The sequence below is a fragment of the Microcaecilia unicolor genome, chromosome 4, assembly GCF_901765095.1.
Source record: "Microcaecilia unicolor chromosome 4, aMicUni1.1, whole genome shotgun sequence".
NCBI lineage: Eukaryota > Metazoa > Chordata > Amphibia > Gymnophiona > Siphonopidae > Microcaecilia > Microcaecilia unicolor.
This window is the reverse complement of record NC_044034.1, coordinates 220565897-220591169: the sequence shown is the minus strand read 5'-3', so window position 1 is coordinate 220591169 and position 25273 is coordinate 220565897. Positions and strand designations below refer to the sequence as shown.

General features: G+C 43.4%; 2 protein-coding genes across 5 annotated transcripts in view; both read right to left on the bottom strand.

Annotated features, from left to right (window-relative positions):
- Positions 1-17097, bottom strand: part of CHID1 (chitinase domain containing 1) — a 382173-nt gene extending 365076 nt beyond the window's left edge. The window contains exons 1-3 of one of the 4 annotated variants that reach the window (XM_030201249.1): positions 17010-17097; positions 7534-7669; positions 1139-1288 (exon numbers count right to left, since the gene is read on the bottom strand). In XM_030201249.1, coding sequence (XP_030057109.1) covers positions 1139-1288; positions 7534-7644 — 261 coding nt within the window. In that variant the 5' untranslated portion in view covers positions 7645-7669; positions 17010-17097. Of the gene's footprint in view, positions 1-1138; positions 1289-7533; positions 7670-16904 lie in introns of all 4 variants that reach the window. The other 3 variants (XM_030201252.1, XM_030201250.1, XM_030201251.1) reach the window with 3 other exon arrangements.
- A 7174-nt stretch (positions 17098-24271) lies between these two features.
- The window catches only part of LOC115469677 (mucin-2-like), a 257743-nt gene continuing 256741 nt past the window's right edge, over positions 24272-25273 (bottom strand). Inside the window, exon 15 of the mRNA XM_030202465.1 lies at positions 24272-24491. Within this exon, the coding sequence (XP_030058325.1) occupies positions 24484-24491 (8 nt within the window). The 3' untranslated portion in view covers positions 24272-24483. The remainder of the gene's footprint in view (positions 24492-25273) is intronic.

Genomic DNA, 25273 nt, shown 5'->3' with positions numbered 1-25273 from the left:
TTGTGTGCTCAAATGGGTTTATAATGACTTTTCAGCAACAAGAGCATAAAATTGTTAGACTGGAACAGAATTTTGTAAAGACTACACAAGAGCTGGGTCAAATGAAAGAAGAACTGGGTTCTGTTCAAACCTTTCAAACAACTGTGACTAAGGATGTCTCTGGACCAAGAAGCAAAGTAGAGACTTTAGAAAAACACTACACGTTGTGCTAATCTTATTGAACTTTCCTAATCTTTGACCGTTACACTTAAGGATATGTTTAATAAATATTTATCTGAGGTCTTGAAGATTCTGAAGCAATCTTTGCCACCCATTGTGAAGATGTACAGTACTATCTTACAACAGCTAAAAAGCAGATAAATAAAGAAATTGTTCAAGACCAAGTTATGGGTGTTTTAGTTGTTTCTGCCTTATTTGAAAACTCTGATATTGAAGATTTGGCACCTGGAATTTTGATTGTTCAGCTTGCTTTATCAGTAGATCAAGATTGGTTACTTAAAATGTATTTTAAGCACAAACACCTCTTTTAAATTTTATAATAAGAATGTTTCCTGGTGTTTCAAAAGAAACTCTGAAGCGGAGCAAGCAGTTTTTGCTAAATCGTCCTGCTGTGCTCCGAATAGTTTTCTTTTTTTTTTTAAATTCCTTGGAAATGTATCATTAAGTATAAGGATAGGAAATACATTTTCTTTGATCCTTTGCAACTGTCTGCCTATCACTGCAAATAGGCTGGAAATGTCTGCAGCAGGCCCTTTAGAATTATCTTTTTAAAGTGCTGAGAAAGTTAACCGAGATGTAGGTATTTTTGTTCTGCTTTCTTTTCTTATTTACTTTGTTTCCTGTTCTTGTCTAGATTTGGGACTCTCCATTTGGTGGACCTAGAGTAAGGGTGTTTACTTACCATCAGCCTGCGTATGTTCAAGTGTACAGCGCTGCATACATCTAGTAGCGCTATAGAAATCATTAGTAGTACTATTAATAGTAGTAGATAACTCTTTAGTGGACTTTAGCGAATATGCCCCAAAGTGCTTTTAAATATTACCCTCAATGTTTCTGTGTCTTGTGACACTATAAACCAAAGAGCTCTATGAAAGCAGTATCACGATATATATTATGAACATCCCAAGAATATACATACAGGTGTGATGTATCCCAGCACATTCCCCAGGAAATGCCGTGTTCTCACTTCCTTCGCACAATAAATTTTATGCTCCAGAACAATATCTTTAAATTTGGGATTTGTGACCACCAGTTCCCGGTCCTGTACTGGACTATCTGAATGTTGACTCTAAAGTGAAAAAAAAAAAAGAGAATACAAAATTTTTGTAAACACTGTAAACTTTATTTAAACAAATATATAAGCATCCACTTGAATCAGAAATACAATCCACTATAAGACACAGAGGGGCCTTTTTGCTAAAGCATAGTGCGTGCTAACAGAATTAGCACGTACTAAGCTTTAGTAAAAGGGCCCCAAAGAATTTTAACCAAGAAAATACAAAACAAAGCAAAGCAATTATTCATCCTAAAGTGGAGTCCTTAGACCAGTGTTTCCCAAGTGCAGTCCTGGAGTGCCTCTTGCCAGTCAGGTTTTCAGGATATCCAATATGCATGAACTTGATCTGCTCACACTGCCTCCATTATATGCTATGCAAATCTCTTTCATGCATATTCATTGTGGATATCACAAAAACCTGACTGGCAGGGGGTACTCCAGGATCAGACTTGGGAAACACTGCCTTAGACCATATAAGGGAGGGAGGGAGAAAGAAAGAGGATATAGATAAAAAGAAAAAAGGTTAAAAAAAGAAGGAAAAATCATACTAAGCATGATGTCAAAGGGGAATATTATACATCATAAAGCACAACTCTAGGCCTGCAGGAGGAGAGGACTGGGAAGGTTGGCCTGATAGGAGCTTCTCTAAATCCAAAAAAGAACACAGCTTAATGCATTTATATCAGTAGCGTAGCCAGAGTTCAATTTTTAGATGGGCCTGGAGGTGGACTGGGTGGGCACGAGTCTCGCATTTCCTCTCCGCCTGCTGCCCTCCTCCTCCTCGCCCCCTGCATATGGTCATTTTTACTGCCCTGAAGCGCCATTCTCCCTGCAGCACCGGTGATTCCCATAGTCAGCCTTCTGCCAGCGTGCGTCGCCGGGGCCTCTTCTCAGGCGCGCGTCCCACCTTTGCGGAAAACAGGAAGTTGCAGAGTAGGCGGGACACGCCTGAGACGAGGCCCCGACGACGCACGCTGGCAGAAGGCTGGCTATGGGAATCGCCGGTGCTGGAGGGAGAACGGTGCTTCAGGACAGTAAAAATGACCAGAACTGACCATGTGCAGACGGACGGGGAGAACGGGCAAAAGAGGCAGGAAAAGATTGGAGCCTCGCTTGGGAGAGCTATGCCACTGGTTGGGTTGGGGCTAGTTAAAAGTGGGCGGGCCTGGAGCAAAGGTGGCTGGGCCTGGGCCCGTCCATGGCTATGCCCCTGATTTATATATTTTATTCTCATATTTGATATATGCTGTTATTCTCAAGGCATCAAAGTGGTTTACATAAGAAAATAAAAAGAGAAATACCAGTGAAATGGGAGAGAAAATCAGTTATAATACAATTTTAGAGAAGAAATAAACAGCAGAAGATTCTTAGAGCCCTGCCCGTGTAAAGTGAAGTATTTGTACCCCACGCTTTCCCACTCATGGCAGGCTCAATACGGCGGGCAATGGAGGGGGGCTGGTTGGAAGTAAACGAGTAACTAGCCCTCAGCCCTTTCTCTCAAAGTTCATTTTTCCCCATCTAGGAACTGGGTGGCCTTCTATCAATTAATCAGGCTTCAGCCCCAAACACCTTCCTTATTCCCAAATCAAAACGTGGGTTACCTGACTTGTATGGATAAGGGCTATCGGTTTTCTCAGCCCTACTCCAGCACACACCTAGCTAGCTGCATAGCTCCCTTCCCCCACTGTCTTACCACGTTCTCACTCCAGCCAGCCAACAAGGACTACTATTCCTTCCTCTCTCTTAGTACCAGCCTTCTGCCTCTCCCTGGATTCCACCTGCTGTAGATTTCCCTGCTCTTCACAGCACTCTAGGGGGAAACCTCTTTTCCTTTAGGCTTGCTATGAGTTGTGGCTCCCTCCCAGGAAACCCTTCTAGAAACTGGCCCTTCCCTTCATTGGGCTTCTTCCTTTCTTCTAGCGTCTCTGGAATCCAACCTTTCACTGTGCACCTCTCTACTTTGCATGATTGCCAGGGTTGCCAGGTTGAAAAAATTTTCCCCGCCCATAACCCGCACAAAGTTAAACTCCACCACCAACGTAATCAACCCCGCCCCCGACGTAGCCACCCCGACATTGTTAACCCAGCCTCTGCGAGGCTTCTATTGGACCAAATTGGACCAATAGAAGCCCAAGAAAACTGCCCAAATCCGCAACGTTACTTTTTAAAAGCCGCCCAATTTCCCGCAGCCGGCAAAAATTGCCCGCAACGGGTCGCGGAAAGCCGCCCAATTGGGCGGGAAACCTGCAGACCTGGCAACCCTGATTGCTACTTTTAACCAGAGTGTGCTTTCCAGTCACACCCTCTCTCTCTCTGGTTGCTAGGGCAACCAATACTACTCCTACTTGACATTTCTAAAGCGCTACTAGGGTTACGCAGCGCTGTACAATTTAACATAGAAGGACAGCCCCTGCTCAAAGGAGCTTACAATCTAAAGGACAAATGTACAGTCAGTCAAATAGGGGCTGTCTAGATTTCCTGAAAGGTATAAAGGTTAGGTGCTGAAAGCAACATTGAAGAGGTGGGCTTTGAGCAAGGATTTGAAGATGGGTAGGGAGGAGGCTTGGCGTAAGAGCTCAGGAAGTTTATTCCAAGCATAGGGTGAGGCGAGGCAGAATGAGCGGAGCCTGGAGTTGGCGGTGGTGGAGAAGGGTACTGAGAGGAGGGATTTGTCCTGTGAGCGGAGGTTACGGGCGGGAACGTAAGGGGAAATGAGGGTAGAGAGGTAATGAGGGGCTGCAGACTGAGTGCATTTGTAGGTAAGAAGGAGAAGCTTGAACTGTATGCGGTATCTGATTGGAAGCCAGTGAAGTGACCTGAGAAGAGGGGTGATATGAGTATATCGGTTCACACACACAACCACACACAGAGGCTACCTTGATTACAAGCCTGACTTGCTGGGAAGGAATTCCCCTCTCTCAGCTCAGCTTGTGCAGGGATAGAAAATGACACAGGGTCAAAATTTGGTCCCATCTCCATCCCCGTCCCATTTCCGCAGGCCCCGTCTCCATCCCCGCAGGTTCTGGCCCCGTCCCCGCCCCATCCCTGTGGGCTCTGTCCTCAGCTGCAGAAGCCTCGAACACTTATGATTTTATATTTAAATCTTTTCATTGAAGTATAAAAAGGAACGATATACTGGGCAACTGTTGTGTATGAATTACAAATAGAAAATAACTAGCAACTATAATAACCCTCCCACCACACCATCCTCTACCCTTCCAACCCCAACAATAGCTGACTTCTACTACCCCAAAGAATCCTAATCCACCCGTTAAATTGTCCAAGGGCACAAAATACAACCCATTCTGTATGCCCTAGAGGGGAGAAATATGCCCTATGAAGCACTGTTATGATTTTTTCATCTGTAAATGAATAAGAAGGAATTCAACGCCTTGAGTGAATTCCTTCAAAAAAGTGGTAAATAAATCCTAATAAATAATAAATAAATAAAGAAGTCATCAACAATCTCAGGATTCAGTCTAGCTCTCCTGTCTTCCAGTCTCTCCTGTAATAGAAGATGTCTTCTTAGAAGATGTGCTGGTAGAAGGATGTACAGGACCCCCCATGCAAATTTTGATAGCTGTGGCCAGCATGTTTGCTCGCTTTTCCAAAAAATAAAAATATTGTTGTCTGCATCAAATATAAATAATAGTCCAGTTCATTAACAGGCTTCAAAGTAGAAAGTGACACGGGGACAAAGTTTGATTCCATCCTCACAGGCTCCGTCCCCATCCCCACCCCATGGGATCTGTCCCCGTCCCATCCTCGCGGTTACTGCGGGTCCCTGTCCCCATCCCTGCGGTTACTGCAGGTCCCCGTGTCATTCCCTATGCAGGATTTCTCCTGCCTCCTTCTTATGAGGTAAGTGTTGAAGATTCCTGTCATTCCCCCTTGTTCCAGCAAGTACAAATACTACCACGGCCTGTATTACAGTAGGGGCATGTACGCGGTTCCTGCCTCCATGTTTTCCTTAGCTCCTAGTCTTTCTATCTTCTTTTTCAGCAGGTTTAAACTGCACTTTTTGGCACTCTCCTGCATTTTCCCCCTGTCAAGGGGAGCCGACAGGCTCTGCATGTCACAATATGCATGACATCGACTTGCATACACTGTCTCCATTATATGGAAATCTCTTTCATGCATATTTGTTGTGGATATCCTAGAAACCTTACTAGCAAAGGAGTATTCTAGGACCAACTTGGGAAACACTGACATACGTGATCTCAGAATTTGCATATTAAGCACTGAATATCACCTGCAAAAATGACAGAGAAGCCACTGTAAGTAGGTTGCAATGGGAAGAGGAAGGATGGCACAAATAAGATTAGCTTATGAGAAACTTTGATTGAATAGGGCTTAAGATTTCTAACATATCATGCCAGCTTTGGTAACTGGTCGTATTGGGGGTTTTTCAGCTTTGGATTACTACAGTGTTTTGATACTGGGACTGGCTAAAGTGTTAAAGTCTAATTGGTGCAAAATGAAGCCACAAGACTGCTTTTGAGGAACTCTCACAGGGAGGATTTCACCTCTACTAAAATAACTTCACTGATTACCAATCCATAGGAGAATAAAATTCAAAATATTAGCACTAATATTCAGAGTTGTGTGGGGAAAAATGCTCTAAGTATCTGCAGTATAGACTGAGAAGACATGTATCAGGACGAAACTTAAGAATGAGTCAGAATTTCTAATTGGAAGTCCCATCTATATGGGAGGTGAAGGTAGACACATTCAGATACAGAATGTTTTCAATAATGGCACCAATGTGGTGGAATAGCTTGCCTAGAAAGAGCTATATAGAGGAGGATATAAAGCAAATCAGAAAGTTAGTGAAAAGGCTATTTCCTGGGTAGAATATTGGAGGCTGACCAAATTTTGGGTTTGGTTACAGTGCCAAAACTGGCCCAAATACCTTTTTCTGCCTGGTTTTGGCCTAAAGGTTATTTTGATTTTCAACCATGTTTTCAGTTTCATCTGAAAATGACTACGAGTATAAGAACTGGTAAAAAGTCCACAGGGCTTTGTCCCAGTGCAGACAGTTTGAAAATTTTCCCTTCATGACAAATCAACTTCCCTTCTGTATACTATCAGTTTGTGCTAACTACTTGTGTCCTTATCCTCTAGGACTCACTCTTTACTGCACTAGGCCTAAAGCACACCTTGGATCTAAACCACTGGACTGGCTCATTTCAACCTATGCTTTCCTTTCTTTTAATAGTGAAATGTTAAAAGATGCATGTTGCACACATTTTATACTCCACATTGGATTATGATCAAGTCTATATTTGGACCAAAGTCTACATATCATGCATTCATGGGCGGATGCATTTCAGCTGAAACTCAATGCAGAAAAAAACCCAATGCCTAATACTCACCTCTCAACATAACACGAACAAATTCACCTCCATTAACACACCAAAACTGAATCTTCCAATTTCGGATACCCTAAAAATTCTTGGCGTTACCATTGATAGACACCTAACACTTGAAAACCACGCGAAAAAGACAACCAAGAAGATGTTCCACTCAATTTGGAAATTAAAAAGAGTAAGACCTTTCTTCCCAAGGACTGTCTTCCGTAACCTGGTACAATCAATGGTACTCAGTCATCTAGATTACTGCAATGCACTCTACGCTGGCTGCAAAAAGCAAATAATCAAGAAACTTCAGACAGCCCAGAACACTGCAGCTAGACTCATATTTGGTAAAACAAAATATGAAAGTGCAAAACCCCTACGAGAAAAGCTACACTGGCTCCCACTTAAAGAACGCATCACGTTCAAAATATGTACCCTAGTCCACAAAATCATTCACGGAGATGGCCCTGCATACATGTCAGACCCAGGAATGCTAAAAAATCATCCCGCACATTCCTCAACCTTCACTTCCCTAACTGTAAAGGTCTAAAATACAAACTAATGCATGCATCAACCTTTTCCTACCTGAGTACACAATTCTGGAACCCGCTGCCGCGCAACTTAAAAACGATCTATGAACTAACTTCTGCAATCTACTACGACCCATCTCTTTATTATACTAATATAATACTTTTTCATTATCATGTTACCCAAGATCCTTCCATAATACGAATTGTTTATCTTATTATATATTTCCACCATTCATGATGTATTGTAAGCCACATTGAGCCTGCAAAGAGGTGGGAAAATGTGGGATACAAATGCAATAAATAAAATAAAATAAATAAAATAAATTCCACAGCACATAACCTCTACTCAGCAACAGGCTGACTCTCCTACCTTCACCTCCATGGTTTTAGAAGTGGATTTCTTGGAGTCCGTCTTTGACAGTGTTGCACCAGTCAGCTGATAAGCCACAGCCAAAGACAGCATAGCACAGAGACACTTCATGTTGTTTAACGAGACACCAACTCCTCTGTAAGACAGACATACAAAAATTAAAACAAGAGGAATCACGGGAATAGGAGATATTTATTTTCAACTTTTCACTCAAAGAATGCTCCCAGTGAAATAAAAGCATTATAAGCAATGTACAATGGGGGCTTTTTTAAGTGGGATGAGCCAGGGCTGAATATTGACATCTTTTCCACCAGCTGCTAAAGTTACCCTGTGGTACCCAAAAAGTGGACTTGCTACAGGATGGCAAGTGTTTCCTCTCAAAGGGACTTTAGATGTGGCAGTCCAAAAATGAAATAGTTGCTTCTCCTGCCACTTCCTTCTCTCCTCCCTTCTGTGGCCACATCAACTGTTTGAACTATGGTGAACTCTGTATATATGGAGCGCCATGCAACTCATACTTCAGCTGTTTGAAGTGCCATGGATCTGCATAGTTCAAAAACCTCATATTTGAGCCGTGCAGAGTTCTGTACATACAGAGCAGCCTGCAGTTTAAACAGTGAGTATTTCCACCAAGTGAGGCACAAAAGGGAGGAGAGAGGTAGGAAGTGATGGCAGCACCAGTAGCAACAAGTTCAGTTTGATGTAACAGGCCAAGGAAGAAGCAGTGAAGTATGAAATTGAGATAAGAAAGTTCAAGAAGTCAAATTTTTTTTTTACATCAGATATTTGCTGTATCTGAAGAATTTTGTTAATTTTCTTTTTAGGTATCTTTTTAAATGATTTTATTTTGAATTTGTGATTACCCCTATATGGAAATGTACTTCAGACGATACATCCAATTGTGCTAGTTACAGACCAATAGCAGATCAGCCCATTAGCAAAAAATATTGGACAAGGTAGTTTTCTCCATATCGGAATTTTTGTAGGATTATCTTAGACTGAGCAAGGTACAACCTGGATTTCTAAGGACACACAAAACCAAATCCGTGCTAATAGCTACACTTGATTCAGTACTAAGGTACCAGGACAAAAAGGAAAATGTTTTATTTGTCCTATTTAATCTATCCTCAGCTTTTGACTTGGTCATACTGTACTGAGGATCAGATGTGCCGAGATGGGCCTGGGAAGAACAGTTTGGATTGGATTTCTTTATTCCTTGAGGTTTAGTATTATGTGGTTGAATCACAGAGACTGGCATCTAAGAGTTTAAGACTGGCAGGGTTTTCCACTTTGGTCATCACTTAACATTTTTTTAAACCTTTTGGAGATATTATCAGGAAACGGATAAGGAGCCAGTGAAGCGACTTGAGGAGAGGGGTAGTATGAGTAAAGCGACCCTGGCGGAAGATGAGACGGGCAGCAGAGTTTTGAACCGATTGGAGAGGGGAGAGGTGACTAAGTGGGAAGCCAGCAAGAAGCAGATTGCAGTAGTCCAAACGAGAGGTGACAAGGGTGTGGATGAGGGTTTTGGTAGAGTGCTCAGAAAGAAAGGGGTGGATTTTATGGATGTTGTAAAGAAAGAAACGACAGGTCTTGGCGATCTGCTGGATATGAGCAGGGAACAAGAGAGAAGAGTCAAAGATAACCCCAAGGTTTCGAGCTGAGGAGACAGGGAGAATGAGAGAGCCATCAACAGAAATAGAAAACAGGGGGAGTAGGGAGGTGGGTTTGGGGGGGGGGGGGGAATGAGAAGCTCGGTTTTGGTCATATTTAATTTCAAGTGGCGTTGAGACATCCAGACAGCAATGTCAGTCAAGCACGCTGCCCCTCTAATATTCAACACACAAGGGTGCTCATTTTCAAAGCACATAGACCTTCAAAGTTACAAAGAGGCATATTCTCAAAGCACTTAGACTTACAAAGTTCCATAGTTCACTGTGGGGCTCATTTTCAAAGACTTAGACTTATGAAGTTCCACAGATTAATATGTAATTTTGTAAGTCTAAGTGCTTTGAAAATGAGCCTCAGTATCTCACTGAAGTAACAAGGTTATCCGAGAGGTATGACGGGGCATTTACGATATATCGTCTAAATCCGACTTTGGACGTTTTGCATAGAACATCCAAAAATCCAATAGCAAACATACCCCCCGTTTACTAAGCTGTGCTAGCGGTTGCCATGTGGCAATGCCGACACAGCCCATTCAAAGTGAATGGACCGTGTCCCCGCTAGCAGAGCATAGTAAACCGGGAGAGAGGGGATAGCCATTTTCCAACCTGAAAAACATCTTTTTCTTTTTTTAAATAGCTATTTGCTAGATGTTGCTGTGCTCAGTCCATCTTTCTTTTTTGTTTTTCGAAAATGGTCCAAAAAGTGAAAGGCGCACAAAATCAAGCCATTGGGATGTAGGAGGAGAAAACATTGTTAGTAACCTGGCCACACAGACATCCCAGCAGAACAGTAAGGCACCCTAAGGGGCACTGCAGTGGACTTCACATAAAAGGTCCTAGGTACACATCTCACCCTTACCCCCTTATATTGTATGGGGAGCCCTCCAAAACCCACCAAACATCCTACTGTACCCAGCTGTAAACCACTCCAATAGCCCTTATGGCTGCAGGTGTCACTTATATGTAGGTACAGAATTTGGGTGGGTTTTGGAGGGCTCACACTTAGAGTGGGTTATAGGCATTGGTCCCCTTCTCTACAGCGCACTCCACCATCTACTAGGCTACTCCAGGGACCTGCTTGCTGCTCTAATAGGACTGACCGTAGCATCTTAAGTTGTCATACAACCTGGTACGTACTGTTTCTATTACATCTTTGGGGTGTGGGAGGGGATCAGTGACCACTGGGGAAGCAAGGGGCATTATGCCTTAATCCCTCCAGTGGTCATTTGGGGAACCTTTTTGTGACTTAGTCGCTATTAAAACAGGTCTAGCCCAAAACGTTCAACTTTTAGCACTAGATGTTTTCGCTTTGTTCCATTATAACAGAAAAATGTCCACGTGTTAGGAATACCCAAATCCTGCCCCCAAGACACCCCATTGTGATTTGGATGCACTTCAGGGAAACTACATAGAAAAATGTCTTAAACTCAGGTTAAAAATAGTGATTTGGACATTTGGGGGGGGGGGGGGGGTGGAACATCCAAATGCCACTTTTTGGACATTTTTCTGTTTCAAAAATGAGCCCCTAAGTATGTCTGAACTGGTTGCCATTACTTAGTCACCTGAAAACTAATTTTTTTTCCAGCAGCTTTAAGCTCATATTTAGATATTAAATATACAATTTCCACCAGTAATAGATATTTAACAGGGTGGATTGCCAGAGAAGTTAATATGTCAAGCAATTTTCTTTCCCTTTGGATATCTCTTTGTTCAACTGAAGTGACTTAAAAACAACAACTGGTAAAGTTAGAGGCAGCTCAAAATGCATAATGTTCTGTATCTGTACCAAAATTTCTGTATATATCAAAGTGCCCATTGCTGCACAACGGTGCCAAGATGTATTACCCTTCCTCAGGTTGGGGAACGAGGGTGTCCAGAGGACCCAATATGTAAAAAAGTATGACAAAAAAATAAGATTAGTGTTAACTTGCATGGAAGACAGCCATATGGAAGAGTGGCCTAGTGGTTAGGGTGGTGGACTTTGGTGCTGGGGAACTGAGTTCAATTCCCACTTCAGGCACAGGCAGCTCCTTGTGACTCTGGGCAAGGTCACTTAACCCTCCATTGCCCCATGTAAACCGCATTGAGCCTGCCATGAGTGGGAAAGCGCGGGGTACAAATGTAACAAAAAAAAATTAATTTTAAACAGTTGGTAATGAGACTATCAAGTATTCCACTTCAATACACAGCATAAAACTTTGGCTTTTGAAAAGTTTTTCAACCCATACTCAACCCCTCTCTGCACTGCTTGTAAAACAGCATGGACATATAAACCTCAGAAACCACTGAGTTAGGCTCACGGTAGCTTTCTGCATCAGCCTCCACTCAATCAATGCAGCTGTACTATGGCATTGAAATAGAGGCAGTTCAGATGGTACTTTAATGCAATGCAGCCACAGTAGGACCAGTACAAGATTACTGGGTGCATTGGTGAACCTTCAGCCTTACACACTTTTTTTATATTTGCCTAATGGAATATTTGCACTTGATATTCACCTGCATAGATGGTGATAGTACATATTATTTTACTTAATTTCAACTCATTTTATGTGATTTAAGTGGCATACAGGTCCTTTGAGTGTTTTTTTTCTAGTTTTATAAAGTTTTACAAAATAAAAAAAGGACCACTAATTTAAATTGACATTTAGATTGTGCTTTTTTATCTATAACACCACCTTTAAGTTTATTAATTCAGGGCCTCTTATCAAGCTGCGCTAGCTTCATTGCCATTATCACATCAGGAACCACCAGCACAGTTTGATTAAAAAAAAAAGGTCTTCCGTTACTAAAAACTATTAGTTTTTTTTTTTTTTTAATTTTCCAACTCTAAATTTTGGTCATGTGACCATTGAGATACAAATATGTTTATAAGTCACAGAAGTTTGGTGTCGCACTACAACATTATAGGGTCATTTTACTAATAATGATTAGCGTGTGCTAAATGATAAGCACCACACAGGTATAAAGCGGGCTTTTTAACATTTAGTGTGCACTAAATCCATTAGCACACCTTAATAAAAGGGCCCCTTTATTTTGTTGGATGGCAAAATGGTAAATGCTCTTCCTTTTTTTGCAATTATCAGATCATCAACCACATCCAGTTTAAAAAATAAATCTCTGTTTTTTGTAGTTAACACCTCTCTGGTTTTGTAACCCTGACAGTTTTGCACATCGGTTGGTCTGAATAAAGGGTAAATGTGTTGTCTGCTATCAATGTTTTTAGACAATTCAATTAAGAACATAACATAATAATAGCTATACTAGGTCAGACCAATCTAGCCCAGTATCCTGATTCCAACAGTGGGTCACAAGTACCTGGTAGAAACCCAATTAGAATCAATACTCCATGCTACCAATCCCAGGGCAAGCAGTGGCTTCTCCCATGTCCATCTCAATAGACTATGGACTTTTCCTCCAGGAACTTGTCCAAACTTTATTTAAACCCAGAAACACTAACTGCTGTTTTATTTATCACATTTTCATTGTATTTATAATTTGCAGCTGTCATTTAATGTAGAAGAAATTAAAGCTCTCTCAGGGGGTAAAGCTTCTGATCCAGATGGACTACAGTCTAAGTTTTTCAAAACTTTCTCAGAAGTTCTCGATGAATCAATTACCAATTCCCAATATGGACAGAAGGTAAAATTATGTCTTTACCTGATAATTTTCTTTCCTTGAGTAGCAGCAGATGAATCCAAGAACTAGTGGGTTGTGTCCATCTACTAGCAGGTGGAGATGGAGAGCACCCACCTTAAGCCCAGTGACATAGGACAGATAGATCCTCCCAAACTCAGTATGTCAACTACCAAAGGAGGACCAAACCAGCCCGAAATCACCCAATACGTTCCAGGTCGGACCTAATCGGACTGTGGCCATCTGACCATCCTTTGTCCTAGTCGCACCCCATGTGATCTGACCACAACGCTCAAGGCGACAGGCAAACTCTTATCTGCTGGGTGTGGAAAATTTTCAGACAATTGAAATAAACCCGTATCATCCCGTTTCTCGTCCTTTATGGTGTGCTTTTATTATTTTTCTTTTTTAATGTGCGATTGCCACTTAGTGAACCAATGCAGAAAATGGATCACATGCCTGAGGTTCAACACTGGCTGGCAGGCCCCTCAAAATAGATCGAATAGCATCGCCATCCCTGCTCTGCCAACGGGACAGGTACCACATAGGATGGCACCCAGAAGCACAGTCCCTCCTGCAGTTCCAACACCTCCACATCTTCCAATCCTCACCCTCTCCCACCTCCACAGCGGCGCTTGCACTTTGCTATCAGCGCTAACTAGCAGTAACTCACAGACACGGTGCTGGCGTCCTGCTCCGGGGCCTTCCCTCTGCCATGCTGATGCAACTTCCTGTTTATGCAGGGCAGGATGCGGTAGAGGGAAGGCCCTGGAGCAGGACGTTGGCGCCGCATCTGTGAGTTGCTGCCACTGGCAGCGCCGATACAACGTGCAAGCGCTGCCGCGCGGGTGGGAGACTGAGGTGCAAGAGCAGGACGCCATGCCTGTGAGTTGCTGCCACTGGCAGCGCCGATAGTGTTAAATGCAAGTGCTGCAACGGAGATGGGAGAGGGTGAAGAAGAAAGTGGGGTGCTGGCCCTGCAAGGAGAGGGGCGGAAGGGAGAAAGGTGCTGAACTTGAGGGGAGGGGTGTTGGAGAGGGTCAGGAAACAGTGGGGTTCTGGTCCTGCAAGGGAAGGGAGAGGTGCTGGACTTGTGAGGGGGGAGTATAAGGAAGACACAGAGGTGCTGGACTTTCAGGAGGGTGAGGAAGACATGGAGGTGCTGGGCTTGTTGAAGGGGGGGGGGGGGGTAAGGAAGATGGGGAGGTGCTAGCCCTGGGAGGAAAGGAAGAGAGGTATTGGACTTGCGAGGGGGAAGGTTGGAGGGAAGGGAGAGAGGTGCTGGATTTACAGGGAGGTTGGAGGGAAGGGGAGAGGTGCTGGATATGCAGGGGATGGCTGAAGGAAAAAGAGAGAGATGTGGACCTGCAAGGAGGGCTGGAGCGAAGGGAGAAAGGTACTGGACCTACGGGAGTGGGAGGGGTTAGAGGGAAGGGGGAGAGAGATGCTGGACAAGTGGATAAAGGAAGAGGGGGGTCAAATGCTGAACCCAGTGGGAGAAAGAGCCAGATGCATAAGGGGAAGGGCAGAAAGAGGAAGAGAAGTTGGTTGGGGTGGGGTCAGAGAGGAGAGGGACACACTGGTGTGGAGGAGGAAGATAGGGGACATAGGGAAGTGTACAGATACAGAAGGGAGATGATAGGCATAGATGGGAGCATGGGGACAGGGACACAAATATGAGATGCTATATGGGGATGGCATATGGGCACAGAGGGGCAATGCCTGGCAAGGGGGGATGAGGGATTTGGAATAGAGATACAATGCTGGACACTGGAGAGGGGGGTATATTAAGGAAGGTGAATAGTGGAGTGCCACAAGGATCTATAATGTGACCAGTGCTTTCTAACATATTTATAAATGATCTGGAATTAGGTGATCACATTTGCAGACGACACAGAACTATTCTAAGCTGTTAAATTGCAAACAGACTGTGATAAATTGCAGAACAATTTTGAGAGCCTATTCCGCCAGACATTCACATGGCAAACAAAATTTAATGTGAAGTGCAAACTGATGCACATTGAGAAGAACCCAAATTATAGTTACATGACACTAGGTTTCACATTAAGAGTCACCACCAATTAAAAGGATTTAAATGTCTTCATGACTAGTACAAGAAAATATTCTGCCAAGTGTGCAGCAGTTGCCCAAAAAAGCAAAGAATGTTTAGAATTACTGGTATTAGGAAAGGAATAAAACAGACCTTTTTATTGCTGCCTGGTGAGGCTGCACCTTGTGTGCAATTCTAGTCACCACCTCAAAAAACACAACAAAACTGGAAAAGGTACAGAGAAGGATTCCAAAAATAATTATGGAGATAGAATGACTCTTGTGTGAGAAAAGGCCGAAGAGGTTAAGGGTCTTTAGCTTGGAGAAGAATATAGGAGATATGAAGTATGTAACATCCTCAATGCAGTGGAACGGGGTAGAAGTACAAAGATTAATGAACACTCCATCATATTTAAAAGAACCAGGAAAAAATATTTTATTCACACAACATATAGTTAAACTATGGAACTCACTGCCAGGGAAAGTGGTAAAAGCAGCTAATATAGCTGCATTAAAAAAAAAAAAAAAGGTTTTGACAAATTTCTGGACTGAAAACTGGGGGGAAACCACAGCATGCAGGACCGGCTCAACCTACAGACCAGGTGAGGCACTGGTCCAGGGTGCCAGTGATAAGGGGTGCCAAAATCCCAGTCTAGCAACTCTCCCACCCTCTTCCCTTCCCTCTGCAATTCAATATCCACAGAAGAAAAGGTGCTAAGCTGGGATTTTGATGCCATTTATCACTGGGGAGGGGGAGGGGGACTTGAGAGGAGGAGATACTGGATCACTGGCAGGGGGAACAGAAAGGAAAGCAAGATACCTGAAAGCGGATGCAGGTGGGGGGGGGGGGGGGGGGGGGGCACCCATACAAAAATTGTCTCCGGGCACCACAGTCCATTGAGTCGGTCTTGAATGCACAGTTAACTAGCATGGAATCTTGCTACTTTTTGGGACAGGATACTGGCCTAAATGGACCCTTAGTCTGACCAGGTAAGGCAACTCTTTATGTTGTTACGAAGCACTGGCTCATGGTGCTGAAGCTATTCTCACACTTAAATCTGCAGTACTGCCTGTGGAAGTGCAGGGCAGAGAGCACAGCAAAGAAAGCAAAGGAATAAGTTCTCACACTAAAGGACGGTAAGGAACTACTGATGGAGTTGGGGGAGTTGGCAGGGAAGAAGCTGATGTGGACACCAAAGCCAAGGCTGGCTCAAGGAGCCACATCCCATTCAGCCAGCCCTGTTTGCATGCATGCACTACATTTTTAAAGCCCTGGTTCCCAAACCTGGTCCTGGAGGCACTCCAGCCAGTCAGGTTTTCAGGATACCCACAATAAAAATTTATGAAAGAGATTTGCATGTAGTGGAGGCAATGCATGCAGATCTCTCATGAACAGGAAAGTGAAACCGTAATAGTATCAAATACCAACTATAGAAGGGCAGAGATACCAAGTTTCAGGCTGGAGATTCTTGTCCAGTCCTGGTTTTGAAGAACTTCCATTCCAAAGAAGTGGGATTTGTACTACATTGTAGTACCTGATCCTGTCCACTGAAATCCGTGCTGCAGGTTCCATAATGCATTAGGATGGGGTGGTTAGAAATTCAAGACTAGCCCAAAATCTCCAGCTTGGAACTGGGTAACTTGACATCTCTGCAATGGTACATTCTAAGGGGTAAAAGGTACTTCTTCACATGCTGCAGGAAACAAAGTAATAGAGTCAGGGGCAAACAAAGCATTCCTTAATAAGAGAACCGGGGGGGGGGGGGGGGGTGTAAAACCTGAGAACGAGAAGGCTCTGCGGCACTACTGCAGAAATAAGCCAGGGGACTAGAGGGGTCCATAGGTGTCGGAAAGGGATAAGCCTCCGAACCCTGGCCTGACCAACTTTTCTGCTACTCTCAGCTGTCCCTAAAAGCTGATGAGCACATATTGCACAATGCACGGACTGCGGACACCTGCACTCTGGCATTCAACTTGGGACAAACTCAAAGATACCGCACAAGAGCACACACGGGGAACCCCTTGCCTCCCCTTTGGTATACCACCTCTCTCTCTCCTCCCCATCCGCGGTCCGCCCGACACCTCTTCTTCCTCATTCTGAAACTCCTCGACCCCAGTTCCTACCTTCTAACTTATTTTTTTTCGTCACCTGACTGTCCGGCCCCTCAATGTTCTTTCTCCGGTGTGGGTGTCCTCCCGACTCGAGTCCCGCCCCTTCTGACGCAACAGCCGAACCGCCCCAAAGAGGTTGGACCGCCCTCTCTAATACGACTTCCGGTTTCTAACACTTCTAATTAGCCAATCAGCTTGCGAGTAGGACGCGCTGCCGATGCAACTTAAAGAGAGAAAGAAAGTCGTGGAGCCTTGCCGCGGCGCCGCCGCTGCCGCCGGGTGACCTGCAGATTAGTTTGAATGTAGGATGTGGGGTTGGGGAGCTTCAGAATGAGGGAGAGGAGCCAGGCTGGGTTTGGGTTTGGGCTTCAGAGAAAGGGAGAGATACCAAACGGTGGAAGGGATCACGCGCGGCGCGGGTTGTTGAGTATCTGTTTCTTGTTTTGCCTCTCGCTCCACTTGGAGGCTTTGCTACTTGAGTCTTTGACATCCCTGGGGTTGTCCGGGAGCTACCTGGAGGAAGAGCGCAGGACCCGTCCTCAGGGCAGTGCCTAGGGTCTCTGGGGTCCCCCTGCAGACAATCAGTTGGCGCCCCCCCCCCCCCCCCCCCCCCGTGTGGCACAAGATGCAAAGGAAATAGGAGCTGAAAGATGGAGGTCATCTTTGTGGGATTGCTCAACAAATAGAGGGTTTACAACCACTTAGCTTTTCGTGCTTTCATGTTCACGAAATTAGTAATTAGATCTTTGATATCTAACTGGGCACATATATCATTCTCAATAGCAATCATGGCAAGGCTTACAAGCCTTTCTTGCAAAATACTTGATCGCAAATTATGATTTTTAACCATGAAAATGATCGCTCACCACTTGCCACACTGACAGGAATTGTCAGCAATATTCTTAGAAACAAATTGCTATAATTGCAAAATAAGATAGCAGATGTAAATTCTCAAAGTGGACATATTCCAAACACTAAAATGAAAATAAAATGATTTTTTTTCTACCCGCCCTCGCAAGGAAATAATGTCAGAAGAAGGCGGGACACTGAGGGAACGAACGAGCGCGAAGGGCAGCGCTTTCACTGACGCTGCTCAGCTGCTGCGACTGTCAGAGATAAAAGATTTAAAGCCCCCAGGGTGGCGCGGAGCTGAGGTAAGCAGTGGCGGTAAGCACCGCGGCGACGCCCCCCTGCGGTGCTTACCCTGCTTACCGTGTTGGCACGACCCTGCCCGTCCTTGGAAATCCCCTAAGGCGAGAACTCCCATCCCGTGTCACCCAGAGCTGCAGCTTGAGATCGGCCTTGCGCGTTTCCAGTGAACAGCACCAGAAACTGTCAAGTATCTCCTATACGCCTGCATTGCATACAAGTTTACACACGTATTCATACTACTACTACTACTTATAATTTCTAAAGCGCTACTTGAAGTACGCAGTGCTGTATACTTGAACATGAAGAGACAGTCCCTGCTCGACAGAGCTTACAATCTAATTAAGACAGACAGAACAAACAAGAGATAAGGGAATATTAAAGTGAGGATGATAAAATAAGGGTTCTGAACAAGTGAATAAGGGTTAGGAGTTAAAAGCAGCATCAAAAAGGTGGGCTTTTAGCTTAGATTTGAAGACGGCCAGAGATGGAGCTTGACTTATGGGCTCAGGAAGTCTATTCCAGGCATATGGTGCAGCAAGGTAAAAGGAACGGAGTCTGGAGTTAGCAGTGGAGGAGAAGGGTGCAGATAAGAGAGATTTACCCAGTGAACGGAGTTCCCAGGGAGGAATGTAGGGAGAGTGGAGAGGTACTGAGGAGCTGCAGAGTGAATACACTTATAGGTCAATAAGAGGAGTTTGAACTGTATGCGGAAACGGATAGAAAGCCAGTGAAGTGACTTGAGGAGAGGGCTAATATGAGCATAACGACACTGGTGGAATATTAGTCGTGCAGCAGAATTTTGAACAGATTGGGCTTGCACATGTATTATTTGTTCCCCACTTACTGCCGTTCAGTCTGTAAGATGCAAGTCTTTTCTATGCCCTGTAGCTTTACTACTGTTGCGATTTTGAAATCCGTTTAACCACTTTGAGTATAACTTCCTAACGTATTTTCTGTGTATGAATATCTTGTTAGTACACGCTGACAGAAGTACGTGTACTTTGAGGTCTTCCTGTAGATGTTCATGAGGTTTATGTTTGGCAGGAACTATACCTGTGTATTTTATTTAAAAATTTAAAAACAAAAAAAAGGGTTTAAGCCTGTATTGGAGTTTCACGCATATAATTATGTCACAGAAAGGGTGATGAAAGCGTGGAATGCCCTACTGTTGGAGGTTGTGGAGTCGAAGACTGTGTCAGAATTGAAAAAGGCATGGGATAAGCATGTGGGATCGCTTAGGAAAAGGAAGAGTTAGGGGTTACAGTGGACGGGCCATTTGGCCTTTATTTTATTTTTTATTACATTTGTACCCTGCACTTTCCCACTCATGGCAGGCTCAATGTGGCTTACATATTATATGCAGGTACTTATTTGTACCTGGGGCAATGGAGGGTTAAGTGACTTGCTCAGAGTCACAAGGAGCTGCCTGTGCTTGCAGTGGGAATCGAACCCAGTTCTCCAGGATCAAAGTCCACCACTCTAACCACTAGGCCACTCCTCCACTATGTTGCCTTGGGATTTGAATGAAGATTAGAACAATAGCTCCAATATTTACTCACACTCATAAGGATGGCAGTGGCCAAAGTAAGAGGCATTTTCACAAACTTACAAAATGAATTAAAATGCAATAAAAATTTGAATAAGATATTAGCAAGGACAGCTGAATTTCTTTTTGGTTGGAGTGGTCAAATAAACCGATCTCCAGCCCCCTGCCCCAATCTCCTATTTCTGATGTTATGTTGGGTAAAATATCAATGGGGCCATGGCCACTATGATCCATCCTCTTCCACTGCCTAACAAATATGGAGGGGCATTTTTGATATGTCTAAATCCAATTTTGAACCATTTTCAAACCAGAAAAAGTTAACTTTTTGATAATGACGATTCGCTCAATATTTTTGTATACAGTGTGTCCACAGTCCATCTTTTAGGACCACTTTTGGAAAAAAAAAAGTCAAAGGGGAAAAATGCACAAAACAAGCCATTCAAATGTATTGGGGGGGAAGGGCAGCATTCTTAGTAGACTGGCCACACAAACAAGGCCCATTTTGTAGTCTTGAGTTTTATGCTACTGTTTCTGCTTGGTTCTACCAATTCACAGATCACCAGTTTTCTTGGCACATCCATGGAAGGGGGGGGGGGGGGGGGTCCTCCCTTGAACAGATTTGGTTGAAATTTGGCAGGAGAGTTGCTACCTTTATAAGAGACACTTCTACTAAATCTCAACAAAATCTGTTCAGGGAGAGGGCAACCAATATATGCATATGAACATCCATAGCTATCCCAGTACATTTATGATACTGTATTGTAAAATTGGAATGTTACAACAAATTACTTTTTTATGCATTATTCATTGTTATGTATCCTATTTATTGTAAGCCACATTGAACTCAAACTTGTTAGGGATAATGTGGGATATAAATGTCACAAATAAATAAATATGGCAGGACCAAGCAATATGACAAATTACAAAAATCTACTTACACTGATGAATTGTGACTAAAAATGCAGCGTACAAACAGGGATAAAACATTTGCAAAATGTAACAAAACAAATACATAAGAACAGATATCATACCACATAGTTCAATAACTATGTTCTTCAATATCTGTGTTGATAGGGTGCTTAAGTATAACAGTTGTGTGTACTGCTGACACTTATTTTTGATATGGAGGGGCAGTTTCAGTATGACGTCTAAATCCTATTTTGGACATTTTGCTGAAAACATCCAAAAATCAAGTTCTAAACACAGCGATTTTTGAACCAGAAAAATGTTTAGCTTTTTGTTTTGAAAATGGCCATTTGCTAGATGTTTTTGTTTTCACTGCGTCTATGTTTTTGGACCGTTTTCAGAAAAACAAAATCCAAGAGCAAAATGTACAAAAGCAAGCCATTGGGCTGTATGGGAGGCCAGCATTCTTATTAAACTGGCCACACAGACATTTCAGAAGAGCAGTGGGGCACTGCTGTGGACTTCACATAAAAGGTCCCAGGTACACATCTCACCATAAACTACTATTAATAATAATCATTTCTGTAGCTGTACTAGATGTACACAGCGCTGTGCACATTATCCCCGGATTCTATATAGTGGGCTTAATTTATGTGCCAAAATCAGCGCAGATTCTATAACACAACGTGTAACTTAATTGACTTAACAAGCTAATGAGCGCTGAGAACAGCACTTAAGCAATAATGAGCACTAATTGGCTCCGATTTTAGGTGCGCAGCTCAGCATTTTCTGTAACTGTATGTGCCAAACTTCTAATGTGCTGAGGCAAAAAGTGGCATGGTTATGAGCAGGGAAATGGGTGTTTCATGGGCGTTCCAAAATTTAGGCGCCTAGCTGTAGAATATGGCCCAGTGTGCCTAAATCTATGTGCTGAGATTTACACCAGGTTGTCATTGGCTTAAATGGATGCGCGCAGATATCGGTGCTGAAATATCAACTGAGCATATTCTATAATGGGTGCCTAAATCTAGGTGCTGGTTATAGAATACGCTTAGTTGGCACTGATTTCAATGCCGTTTTTTAATGCGTCATATAGAGAATAGCCTCCTAAATTAAGGTAGTTTCTCTGTCCCTAGAGGGCTCACAATCTTAAGTTTTGTTTTGTTTTTTGTATACCTTATATTGTATGGTGAGTTCTCCAAATCCCACCAACTGTACCCACATGTAGGTTCCCCCCTTCACCCATAAGGGCTATGGTAATGGTGTAGAGTTGTGAGGAGTGGGTTTGGGGGGCTCAGCACCCAAGTTAAGGGAGCTATGCACCTGGGAGCTATTTGTATATATTTTTTTTAATTTTTAGAAGTGCCCCCTAGGGTGCCCGGTTGGTGTCCTGGCATGTCAGGGGGACCAGTGCACTACAAATGCTGGCTCCTCCCACGAGCAAATGCCTTGGATTTAGCCGGGGTTGAGATGGCCGCTTTTAGTTTCCATTATCGCTGAAAAACAAAACTGGTCATCTCAAACCCGGCGAACTCTGGCTTTTGGCCTGGCAAAACCGTATTATCGAAAGAAAAGATGGCTGGCCATCATTTTCGATAATATGGTTCGGCCAGCTGTTTGTGGCGCCACCAAAATAGATTGCAGGCAATCTATTTCGCCGGCGCCGTTCGATTATTCCCCTCTTAGTCACCTTTTTGTGACTTAGTGGTGATTGAAACAGATCTAGATCAAAACGTCTTAAGTTTTAGCCCAGGACATTTTTACTTTGTTCCATTATGACAGAAAAACATCCAAGTTTTGGGAACATCCACATCCCGCTCTTCTACACACCCCCAATGGAGGGTTAAGTGACTTGCTGAGAATCACAAGGAGCCATAGTGTGAATTGAACCCAGTTCCTCTCAGTCCACTGCACTAATCATTAAGCTAACATGCCCCCTTGTCATGTGGTCGTACTTCAGGCGAACTGCATAGAAAAAAGTCTTAAAAATGGGTTTCAAAAATAGCGATTTGGACATTTTGGACAGAAAAAATGTCCATCTGCCGCTTTGTGCCGCTTTTTGGATATTTTTCTGTTTTGAAAATGAGCCCCTAAATCTATTTGTATCCATGCTATGTTTTGAAAAGCTGCCTGTCTCACTCCATGGAGATTTGAATACCCACTATCTCCCAAATGCTATAAATGTCCATAGCATGCAAATTTTCATAGAGAATTTACAGAACAGTGTCAGTTGTGTGCATAATTTAATTTAATAATTAGATGCTAATTGGCATTAATAATCATTGGCTATAATTGGTCTTAATTGGCACTAATTAGCAGTTACATGTGTAACTGCCATTAGTCCCTTTTTATAAGTTGTGCATCCAAAATCTATCACACGCAACTGCAAGGGGGCATGAAGCTAGAAGGGGCATTGGTGAGTTGAGGGCAAGGCCAGGCAGTTGCATCTACACACCTAAGTGCCTACAGGTAGACGTGAGCATTTACATCAGCCATTGAGCTGGCGCTAGTGCTTGTGTCTATAGTTAGGCATGTAAATTTGGATTTATGCTCTACTCTTATAAAGGCAATTGCTAGTCGGATTGCCATTATAGAATTCGTGCTTAGCGTACATCATCCTGGTGCCTAACTTTAAGTGATTTATATAGATTTACCAACTATCCCCCAGATTCTATATATTGCGCCCAGTGTTCTGCACCGATATCCAAACGTATTCTATAACAATGTGCATACCTTAATTGGCTTAACAAGTCAATCAGCATTGTGCACATCCAAAAAGGGGCATGGCTATGGGCGGGGAAACGGGCATTCTGAAAAACTACATGCATGGTTATAGAATATACCTGTTCCGCATGTAATTTAGGTGCCAGTATTTACACCAGGTTTTACTTGACGTAAATGGTCGTGACATGGCGAAGTGTTTGGCGTATTCTATATACGACTCTGAAATTTATGCCTATTCTATAAAATTTAGGCATATTTTACAGAATACGCCTAGGGGTAATTTTTTTCGTGCAGATTTTCAGGTGCCATACATAGAATCTCCCCCTATATGAGCTTTAGGTCATCCCCTCTCTCCAGTCTGTAATATATCATCTGATTCATTTTACAATATGCATGCTGTTCACTATTTCTATTTGCACATGCAAAATTACTATCATGATGTTAGCAGTATCCGACACCGCATGCACACACAAACCCTCGGTAACTACTTTGCACATCTTCTCGCTTCAATTAGGCAGGTATCCCCATTATTCTATAATTACTACCATGCCGCGCATGAACCTCCCATTGCTGCTCCCCCTTTTTTGGACTCGCATGTAAAATTTAGATGCAGATCCTGCGTTTAAATTTACATGTTTATATTTTAATTAAATCTAATTAGTGCCAATAATTGCTTGATAAGCCAAATATCAGCACTAATTAGCTTATTTAATTAAATTGCATGCATTAAATTGGGTTTGTGCTCAAATTTGCGCACACAAATTTTTGTGACTTTTATAAAATTGGGGGATAAGCATGATTCTTAGCACTGATTTTTTTTCTGATGCCTATTTTTGAGTGAAATTAATAGAATCTGGCCCATTGTGCAAATGCTTGTTGTATGTTAACTTACACACTGGGCATCGTTTCTTATAGATCACAAAGTAAGGGTAGAGACTAATTCTTTATTAACATAGGTATTCATATAGAGCAGAAAAACATTTATACCCAGGTGCTGGGAACACTGATATGTGAAAACAATCTTCTTCAACAGGAAATTCAATGTGCATTCTGCTGCTGGGCATCTGTCACATTGAGGGACATATCTTGTCCTGTGTTATGTTGAATGGCTGCAGAACAGAGGTAATAACCCTGGAGTGTTCTTCTCTGAATGCTGGCTCACATCTCTGTTGAGAACAGTCAGATAAATGAAAAACTTATGAGAATCCACTGAAATCTTACTGTATAGAATGGTGATCATTCCATTTCCATGAAAACCCAGAACACTGCAGCATCAACCCCTCAGGTGTAGAAAGGTGCACAGTACTTCTGGTCAAAGTGCACTGAATGAGTCTCAGTGTATAAATACATACACCTGCATACACCTGATATTTAAACACTAGGGACAGCACTCAGGGGCAGCCCAAAGCAAGATGCCGTCTGAGGCAAGTTAAGATGCTACCGCCAGACCCCCCCCCCCCCCCCCCCCCAGGTCAAGATGCTGCTACCACCCCCCAGGCTAAGTTGCTGCCCCCTTCCTTCCACCAACACACTTGTGTTTACCTTGTTTTATCATGATTTCAAAAGCTGGCGGTGGGAACGATTTCCATACTCTGTCCTGCCACCGGTACCTGCCTGTTCCCTTTACTGCAGCTGCTTCTGATGAAACAGCTGCAGTAAAGGGAAGAGGCGGGTGCCGGTGGCGGATGCATATGAGAATCACAGCCACCGCTGCTGCCCCCCTCCCCCCCACAGGCCGAGATTCTGCCCCCTTTCCTTCCTCTACCCCGCTCGCGATGTTTACCTTGTATTATCATGTTTCAAAACCCAGTGGTGGCAATGATTCCCATACGCTGTCCTGCCACCAGCACCTACCTCTTCCCTTTAGTGCGGCCACCTCTGACAAAACAGGAAGTTACATCAGAGAGGCAGCTACAATAAAGAGAAAAGGCGGGTGTGTATGGGAATT